This window comes from Culex quinquefasciatus, chromosome 1 (genome assembly GCF_015732765.1).
Source record: "Culex quinquefasciatus strain JHB chromosome 1, VPISU_Cqui_1.0_pri_paternal, whole genome shotgun sequence".
Taxonomy (NCBI): domain Eukaryota; kingdom Metazoa; phylum Arthropoda; class Insecta; order Diptera; family Culicidae; genus Culex; species Culex quinquefasciatus.
Window position 1 is genome coordinate 73270793 of NC_051861.1, and position 10571 is coordinate 73281363.

At 38.9% G+C, this 10571-nt stretch overlaps 1 protein-coding gene across 1 annotated transcript; it reads right to left on the reverse strand.

The window, feature by feature from the left end:
* Positions 1-9359: 9359 nt before the first annotated feature.
* On the reverse strand, positions 9360-10295 carry LOC119765220. The gene has a single exon (XM_038248651.1). The coding sequence runs from the start codon at positions 10234-10236 to the stop codon at positions 9562-9564; it is 675 nt and encodes a 224-aa protein (XP_038104579.1). The 5' UTR covers positions 10237-10295; the 3' UTR covers positions 9360-9561.
* Positions 10296-10571: the final 276 nt, after the last annotated feature.

Sequence of the window (10571 nt, forward strand, 5' to 3'; positions counted from 1 at the left end):
TCGTCTCCCTGGGTCCTGCCTCGGTGGAGTCGCTGGTAGGCAGTTGGACTAACAATCCAAAGGTCGTCAGTTTGAATCCCGTGATGGATGGAAGCTTAGGTGTAGAAAGATGTTTGCAAATGCCTCAACAATCAAGCCTCCAGACTCCTAGTATCGAGTAGGAATCTCGCAATCGAGAACGCCAAGGCAATGCTGTAGAGAGCGAATAATCTGATTTTTTTATTAAAGCCAATTTAAAATCTATAAAACTCACTGTTCATCAGTAATTTTCCTAGTGCAACCTTGCAATGCAATGGTGTTTTCGAAGCATTGGCATTGTGTGTTATGTCCGGAGTGTATTTGATCTTGTCCGCCCGTGTGCTGTATCGGGGGCAGTAAACGGTGGACAATACGAAAATCTCGCCCCCAAATCCCCCAGCAGGAACTGACGGACGGAACCATAAACCAAACCAACCACTGGCTGGTCGATGACGATGTTCAGGGTTAAAATTGCGTCGTCCCCGAGATCGACCTGGCCGACGACAACCGGCCGATGATAGCCGACCAGCACCAGTAGCAGGAACAATTGTCGAGTATCCTGGTCGAGGACGGAACCAGGACGGAGGCAATATTCTCACGTGGATTTGCCGTCGTTGTCGTCGTAATTGTGGATTTGTCGGATGTCTAGGACGCCCGTACCGGGGACCGAATGCATGCCGGACATAATTGCAACATTTGTACGTTGCTTCCGTTGACCTCTCTTCCCGTTTCCCGCAGGGCACTATTTTGCCACAGTGTTCCGGCATATTTGGAGAGCGCAGAAGAGTGGATTCTCCTCGATATTAAGTTGTTTGCATTGGGGTGCATAATTTGTGTACATGTGAGTGTTTAGACGTGCGTGTTTGTTTGAATATTGGAATATTTTTAAGGTTTTGAGCACACATCAATGTTAAAGGTCGCTTAACATTTGATACACACGTAAGTTATAAGTTCTACAATCTTGAAAGTTACAAATAAATTGAAAAGTGCTGTAAAACAAAAAGTTTGCATTACTGCATCAATTCCATTTATAATTTATAATTCGCTTACTTTTGTTATCAAGAAAACGTTTGTTGGAGTCCCATTAATGTATTACACTACTCGACAAAACAAAACTTGTGTCATGGGAAACACGATATCTGATCGGTTTCTCAGAGAAAATGCTGCCCTGAATCCGATGAAATCGACAGAATTTGATTTTATGTCCACGCGGACTGACGCGAATGTGGTAATTTTTTTAACATAAAAAATCGAACAATTGAAAAAAAAACCATGCGTCTCCTCCCAATTATATGATCCATCCACAAGAATATGGAAGCGCCTGGTGCATAGCCATTTCCTTTAAGCACAACGGAAACAACCAATACAAATGTATAAAAAAGTTGTCAAGTTCGGGGGATCCACAACTACCATTTTTTGTACGATTTTTAAAATAAATATTCAAAGTTAAAAATTAAAATATTTGAAAAACATTGTTGCCTTCCTCACTGAGGTAAGGCTATAATCCTGCTCTAAAAATGAACTTTGTATAAACACGTCGTAGACCCACCTTCATATATACTAGGGTGTTTCATGATCAGGGTCAAAATCCGACGACCTCTTGCTTGTTACATCGGTAGACTCGTAGATCTTAACTCCAGGGAGTCCTTGGATGACCATGAACATCCCAACACATTCATATAGTAGTCTACCATATGCACTGATGCCATACGCACATGATCCGGGGTCAAAATCCGACGACCTCTTGCTTGTTTCGGCGGTAGAATCGTAGATCTTAACTCCAGGGAGTCCTTGGATGACCATGGACATCCCGAAGTACCCATAGACCTTTGAGATACATGAAATTTTAGTAAAACAAATAAATCTAAAAAAAAATGTTTTTCAAATATTGTGATTTCAAACTTATAATATGACTTATAATATGATGAAATGACTATGCACCAGGCGCTTCCATATTCTTATAGATGGCTTATAGAATTGGAAGGAGACGCATGGTTTTTTTTAATTGTTCGATTTTTTATGTTAAAAAAATTACTACATTCGCGTCAGTCCGCGTGGACATAAAATCAAATTCTGTCGATTGCATCGGATTCAGAGAAGCATTTTCTCTGAGGAACCGATGAGATATCGTGTTTCCCATGACACAAGTTTTGTTTTGTCGAGTAGTGTTATCGCCCTTTTCGCATATTTAAAATATTCACTTTTACCAATTGGGAGTATAAAACTTAACCTATTTGTTCGTTTGTTGCACATCATCCTCATCAGAGTGTTCAAAAACATGTAACAATCATCATAACTGAAATCAGAACAAATCGTTGCAAACAAGTAAGAACCTCAACAATCCCAATTTCGAGTCCCAACTCTCATGTAGAGGACATGTTGAGAATAGGTTAAATGGGTTAAAACTGCTCTCGCCAATGTGCATTGCACAGCTTCGTGATAAAGAAATTGCTATTGTCAATCGACATTAACACCAAACAAGCAAACAGGGATGTCGTTTTTCCTGTTCCTATCTGAATTGGATAATTTTAATCACTTCCCAACGTTCGATTTTCCTGTTTTCCCCCTCCCCTAGGTTCGGGAAAACTTTTCCCTCTGTGGTCGACGACATTTCTGCATATTTTTCTGCTGCTGCTGCTGCTGCCAAACACAAGAGTTTTTGGTATCGATTCTGCTCATCAATGGAGAATAGAGGGAAGTGCCTTGTCTCCTACAACCAAGAGCAAGCAATTGGAACGAGGAAATGGGCGTTGAGCTGAGATGGAAATCGCTTTGGGAATCTGTTGGCAAGTTATTTTAATTAAATTAAAGAAGAACTCGACAAGAGAGACAGTTCAAATGGAACGAACGGGGAACGGTACCAATTCTTGCCTGTCCCATATCAAAATGTGTTAAAGTACCGGTAGTGTTCCTATAACTTTCTTCTCCCTAGGGCTCACGCCGATGTTGTGGTTTTTTGAGGGGGAGAACTATCAACTGGCCTGTCAATTCATCTTCCGGGCCAACCGGAAACCAAAACGGAACCAATAGTCCATCTCGCTGTTGCTTTTGCTGCTGGTAGCATCGTATTATTCGTTAACATTTTTCCACGATATTATTTGGTTGCTCAGGAAATTAAATGTGTCCAGAGACCAATCTCTAGAAATCGAAAATGACCAAAGCTATCCGTTCAGCTTTGCAAGCGTGTCAATCACTCGTTTTCTTAAGTTAATGTGAAGAATTCAACAACTATGTAATATTGGTAAGGAACCGCTGAAACTTCAGTATCTCCAGAGAACATTACAAAGATAAATCTCTGGAATGTCATGAAGCTATTATTTTAATTGTATATGTTTTATTTTAATCTCAGTATGAAAATGTGGGGTGCTTTAATTAAAAAAAATAACATAAACACAAAAGTTTTCGTTTCGAAATTCATTGAACAAAATAGTGACTTTTTCAAATATATTTCAAAATGTGCAATCATTAAAATTCTGCAATTCCCCACGAAAACAGCATGATTCGAAAAAAAAAGTTCTCCGATCGGGCTCAAATTTTTCTGAAATTTATGAAAAACATGGATTTTTGTCTAAAAATATACAAAAAAGACACTAAATTTAAATGCCTTTAAGTTTTATCTCTGTTTACTTCATATAGAAGTTTTTTTTTATTTTCTATTTTTTGTTAATAAATAGTTAAGGAAAAAATAATGCATATTTCCAGAACAACTTTTCAGTGATAAAGATTAAAAAAAGCTTTAAAAAGCAAATTATTCATACCGAAAATAGATCGCTGCTAATATTTAAAAATACCGTCAGTGGGGGTGACATTGGGTCTGGGGGGTGAAATTGGGTCAAAGTGATTTTTTACGGATTTTACCATTTCTCATGTTCTTCTCAATGAAAATGAATTCTGTAGAAAGGGTTGTGTAGGGGACATCTTAAGATGACTTCGCTGAAAAAATCTCGTTCCTAGAACAAATCCTGTTATTTTGGCAGCTGTCTAAAGTTGGGGTACGTTTTTCTCCAAAAATGACCTCTCGAAAAATAATTTTTCTTATATTTTTGTTGGAATTGCTCGAAAACTACCCAAATGTTTGAAAATCTCCACTTCAAACATTGTAGCGTGTCAATACGATTCCCTCGAACAAGAAACACTGTTGGATGACTTGTTTTTACCATATCGTTGTATTTGAGCATCATTTTAGATTCATTTGACCCAATGTCACCCTCTCTAAGGGGTGAGATTGGGTCAATTTTCAAACAATTGGCATTTAAGGTAGTGTTCATCAAAATCAACCATATTTTGGGAAAATGTTAGTAAACTATCTAAGAACCAATCTACGTTGAAAGATTTTCGATGTTATTTAAATTGTTTTTGTTATTAAGAAAATACGAGAGGTGTGTCGTTTTTTGACCCATAGTCACCCCCACTGACGGTATTAAAAATTGAATCAAGAAATTCGGGGATTGAAATTTAAATGATTTTTTTTATAAAAAAATATATCGAGGGTTTGATTAAAATCGTCAAAACATTAACTTAACAATTTAAAACAAACAAAAAATAAAATAAGTCAAACAAACACATTTTTGAAAGTCATCTTTGAATCTCATTCTTAATATCAAAATATATGAATCTTATTTGCAACACCAGTTCACTAACCGAGCTCCCGTGGTGTAGTGGTACGGGTTTCGCTTTGTAAGCGGAAGGTTGATGGCTTGAAACCCATCTGGCGAGGCAAAAGGGGTAGGTGGCGGTCGAGAGGGGATATCGGCTGCTGCGGGAATTGACTTTGTCAAGTCCCAAGCCTCCCCAAAACCCATCCCATCCAATCTCTCGGACGATCTGTTGGCGACTGAGTCTGAGCGTTGAAGAACTCTGTAACAATACGCAGAGAAGAGCTTCAAATGCTACTTTCGACTCGGTCACATGCTCTCAGGCAAAATTCGAGCTGAAGATTGGGCTATATATGATTGGTAACGATCTCTAGATGAGTCAAAAATAAACGAGATTTCCCCTCAATCTCGCTCATCCCAAGTCCTCGGATCGGTCTCTCGTGCTCGTGTGGCATGGCATTTGGGGGATTGGTCTGGGGAATGAGAGGGGGCAACTGCTCGAATAATTTGTCAAATACTGTCTCGCTCAAACAATAGCGCTACGGAAGACGAACGTTCGGCAGGCTGTGTATAGCAGCAAAACAGAAAACCTGAGAACAGATCATACTATATTGTCGCAATACGCATACGCAAGTGTCGCAGTGGTTCGTGTCTGTTCACAGTAAAAAAAACACTAGTTCTTTTATTTATTTACTTTAAATGAACCCAATCATAAAGAAAAACATGAAAAAATGTGTTGACTTTTTCAACTTTCATCGAATATTAGTTCCAACCCACCACTGCTCCAGAAAAATTAGATGGCGCGGCCATAAAATTGGGCACCCCTGGCTTAAATCTACTGTTAAAAATATAAAAATGTCTTCTATGGCTTCAAACTCGATATGATACAGATAAAATACAGATTTATTTTTAAGAAAATACAGATCTGTCGTAACCAAAATTTTCGTAATTAAAATACGCAACTTTTGGTTCCCTAACATGTATAGGTCATCGCTAAAATTTTCAAGTTATTGCAGTTTTAGTGAAAAAAGTCGATTTTTTCCCGTTTTCGTAATTTTTCCATTTTTGCGGGTGACGCGTCGAAAAACCTAGTTTTTATTTTCAAAAAATCATATCTCAGAGTATTGAAAACATAACTTCACCATTTTTTGATATGTTATGTGAAATTTTCCGAGGAATCCGATAAAAAACATTTTCAGAGATAAGCCCTTTGGTCCCGAGACCTTCAAAACAGCATTTTAAGTTTTCATACGACCTTTTCAAATGTTAAGCTAGATTTTTAAAACTTTTTACTATTTTTCCCAAATAGTCAAACTAATCACCTTTCATTTGCGTCTAAGACAGTTAAAATCGGATGAAATGGCGCGGATTTATGATTTTGAGCATGAGCATGAGCATGGTTGACTGCCAATGAGCAGCTACTCCGTTATTGACGGATCAGCTGAAGTTACACAATGAACCAACAGATGAGTAGTGGGAGCTAATCATCCTCACTGTATAACCCCTGAAGATCTCTGCTTTAAGTCAATACCGGCGCCCCCCCAGGGAGATGCAGTTTAACAAAGGTAGGAATGTTAGTCCGATAGTTGAAGTTGCAGACTCATCAGACACAGAGAATCCACAGCATCTCCTTCAAGCATCAAGGGAAGTGGGGGAATTGTGTTAGTAGGGGAAGGAAAGGGAAGGTCAGGATTCATCTTGGTAGATGATATGACCAGAATGTGAACTGTGAACCATAATCGTTGCCTTCTGAGCTACGACGCTATGAGAAGGACTTCTCATTCGCGTATTTTTTTTTTGCTTCTTACCGCCGGCGTGCCATCCGAGCAACGATGCTTTGGGATGGGCTTTCAAAACGAAATGAAATTTGAATTAACGCATATTATTCGTTATCATATAAACCTCAAAAAGTGCCGATAAACCGAACTGTTTCAATCGATTTAATGAAATTCTTCGCGCATGACTTCTTTGCAACAAACTTCATCACGAATTTACCCAGTCCGGACCGCGAACAACCGGCTCAACAACAGAAAGAAAATATATACACGACGACGCGAAGCCTTCTACCAAAATTTTCTAGCACTTTCTCGTGGATTCTCGCGCGTCGGTTCTGCAACCGATCTCCCTCACGAACACCACGCGACTGAGGGCCAAACTCCCAAGGCCAACACCTGACACTTTTGTTCAATGAATTTCAGAATCTTCTAGCACTTTCTCGCGGATTCTCGCGCGTCGATTCTTCATCCGATTTCCCCCACGAACACCACGCGACTCGAAATGGCGCGGATATATGATTTTTTGAAAAAAGTGGGTTTTGCAAAAATCGACGAAAATGGCAATTTTTCGACCACCCTAACACGGCGTAGGTCACCGTAATAGCCAAACAAAAAAATACGGGTCTAATTAACGTCATGATTCGAATTCCCGGACGCTTTGAAACCCGGACACCTCATCTTGTTTTAACAATTATTTGGATATAAGTTCGCAAAAATGGGCTATTTGATGAATTCTAACATCAACTTTCATTTAAAGTTTGTTGGAACGCTGTAGTTGATGTCAAAACAATTAAATAAAATAAAATTATAAGATTACCAAAAATGCGAAACATTTCACGTGAAATATGTGATAGGCATGCGAAGCACCGGGAAGGCAAAGCAGAAATTTGTGGTTTTGATTTCCTTAAATTTAAACAAATGTTTATATAAAATATCGATTGTTTTGATGTTAACAGCTTATTTGAAACCTAAAGAATGCCATTCACTAACATTTCAGTCCAAATTTGTGCGATTCATTAGCAAAAATGAGTGTCCGGAATTCGAAGCACAAGTATCTCGATTTCAAATCAGTTTTTATCAGTGTCCGGGATTCGAAGCACAACAAGTCATTTTAATTTTCAAATTCTGATGAAAAATTGTTAGAAAAGACATATTTTGCATGCATTCTCTTAAAACTGCCTGTAATACTGCATCCTGATGATATTTCTTAATTTTCAACTAATTACATGTTTTTTTGTAAGCTATAACAAAAATGATACACCCAAAACTGGCAGCGCTAGTCCGAGAGAATGATGGTCTCGAGTCGGGAGAATAGTGGTACCATTCACGGACGCAGAGAACACAGCTCTCGAGGTTCATTTGCAAAAAAAAGTTCATCCGTCAAACAAAAAACTGAAAGTGTTGACAACGGGAATCGAACCAGAGTCCTTTGACAAACCAATCCAATGACTTAGCTGCCTCGGCCACCACAGCTTGGTGACCAAAGAGAAGTCAGAAGTCGATGCATGACACTTGTTGGAGATTTATTGATTCAACTAACGAATGAACTCATTTGTTATGATGGTGTGAGTTGGTACCATTATTCTATCGATTTTGGCACTGAGCCCTCAATAAATTTTGAGAGAACGATTATCTCGACTCTGAATTTTGGGTGTATGCTACTAAGTGTCCGGATTTCGAATCATGACGTTATTTCGGCCAAGGAACCCCCAGAAAATTTTTGAGCCCGATCGGAGAACTTTTTTTCGAATCATGCTGTTTTGGTGGGGAATTGCTGAATAAATAATCGGATTGCCATTTTTAGCATTTTATCTAAGGGCAACTCTCGTATGCGGATTTGTAAGTAATTTGAAACAAAAGAATGATGCTTGAAAAAAAATCTAAATGCTAAAATAAATTCTTTTTTTCAGAGAGATTTGCTAGTCCGCTGTAAAAAACGGAACACCGTGTAACAGGAAATCGGGAAATTACGACAGGACAAATTAAGTTCCACACGCCGCACTTGAAATCCAATTAAAAAGTATCTCCTGGGATTATCAAGACAATTTTCTTACTTTTCTCATTTAGCTGCTCACTTGGTTGAATGGCTGATTGTAAGTAGGTGTGAGTGTGGCTGTGTGAATACTGTGCGGTGTGAACGAAAAACACGGATTACCCGGATTACCAACCATGGGGTGAAAAGGAAGAATTTCCAATCTCGGAACCTTTAACCTTTCCAGAATCTCGGAGGAGTCTCCTTTTATTTTTAGCAGCACAGTTGCAACACAATTATTTGGTCAAACGTGGGAAATCTTGTGAAATTGGTAGTTCATAAGATATTCTGAATTTAGATATTCTTAAAGAAGTCATTGCACATAACATATTTATGCAGGTCATACATAATTTCGTTACCAGTCACGTTCCTACTGTTAATACCTCGTCTCAACTAGTTCTCAACCGCTCCTGATTATGGAAACTTCGTTGTGGGTAAAGCAAACCCTTTCCCTGCTAGACTCTGCGCAAGCTTTACCCTAATTAGGAAATTGATTTGATTGAATCGACTGATGCGTCGTCCCGACAGTCAGTCAAAGGAACGGAAGGAAAGCATCAAACGGGAGAAAACTTAATTAGACTGCTTGATGTTGTTACCCCACACCGGCCGCAGCACACCGTAATCAAATGCAACGTACCTCTACGAATCCGATCCACATCGAAGACGGATTGGATCAAGAAAACGAACTTGTCAATTAGTTTAAATGACTGGGGCAGATTTGCGGCAAAAAAAACTTGTACACAAAGAAGCAGCAGGGCGCACCAATCACATAAATTAGATTGAAAAGTTTTAGTTCCTGTTTGATAGTTAATTAGGCATAGTTTCTAGTGTACAAATATTGGTAATATTCAAATAAAAAAGAACTATTCTGTTAACCAGATCAGATCAAAATTTAAAAAAGGCTGCTCATCGTTGTAGTCAATCCCAGTAATAATTTTCAGTAATATGTTTGAGAATTGGCAAAATCTTGAAAGAGCCAGTTGGTTTCTCTTACTATTTGTGATGAAACAAGTATACAAATATCTAAATCACTCATTCATTTATGTAAATGCTTTGTTAATTACAATTATTGAATTTCAGTTTTATTCATTTGAGTTTATTCAAACCTTTATGCAATTTGCTACATATCTGTTGAACGTTTCTACCCAAAATGAACTTGCTTTTTGTCGTTTTCATTTTTCACAAACGATGGTCTCTTCAGAATAGATCGCACACTCTCGTCGAGTTCGTACTTTTCCTCCAAATCCTTGATTTGCTGCTCGAGTTCATCAGCACAGCTGGCCGAATTATGGACGGCAGTCTGCAGTCGAAGAATCATCTCCTCTTCTGGAGCCAACTCTACGTCCATCTCGTCCAGTTCGGCTTCCTTCAGTTTAAGTTCGTTGCCTTCTCGTTCCAGATCCACTTGCCGTACTGTGAGAGGGCTCATGACGCTAGCCGGAACCATTGCCGGATGCTCGTCTTCTTGGCTTTCGGCACGGCTCATCTTCGTTAAAGTGGCTTCCATTGCGAATTCACTGGCAAAGCCGGACGATATTGCGCAGAATGCTTCACGATCATCCCAAAACTTTGTCCGCACGGCACGCGTTGCTTCCTGTTTAGCTTTCATTTCCGCTTCCTGCTTGAGATACAGCTCCTTCCAACTTTCGTACTGAAGGTTCAGTACGATTTCGTCGGCCTTCAGTGAGTAGTATCGTTTCAGATCCAGTTCGTACTCATCCTGTAGCTGTTGCAATTTTTCCGTAACTTCGTCGATTAGTTTCTGCTTTTCAGAAAGATCTTGATCGGATGAGTTTTGCTTGTCGGAAGATTCCATATTTGAACAATGATTGAATATTGTGTTTTGATTGAACAACTTTGTTTGAGAATATTCTTTGAGGTTATGTTTTTAAAAATGACAACTGAACAGACAAGACTAAATGTCTAATCAAAGGACGTCATGACAATTGCTTACCGTTGCGTATCGATATCCGGCTTTTTCACTTGATTCACAGTCTGAATTGATCAGAGAAAACATGAAGAAAACCCAAAATTCAGTTCATTTCTACGAAATGTTCCCAAATTTTCAGTTATTGAAAAATGATAGCACCAGAAAATCTATAAGCATGGGATGAATCTTCATCACACGCAAACAACGACAAAATTGAATCA

Coding starts and splice junctions, on each gene's coding strand:
- LOC119765220 (XM_038248651.1), bottom strand. CDS start 10,236: ATGGAATCTTCCGACAAGCAAAACTCATCCGATCAAGATCTTTCTGAA.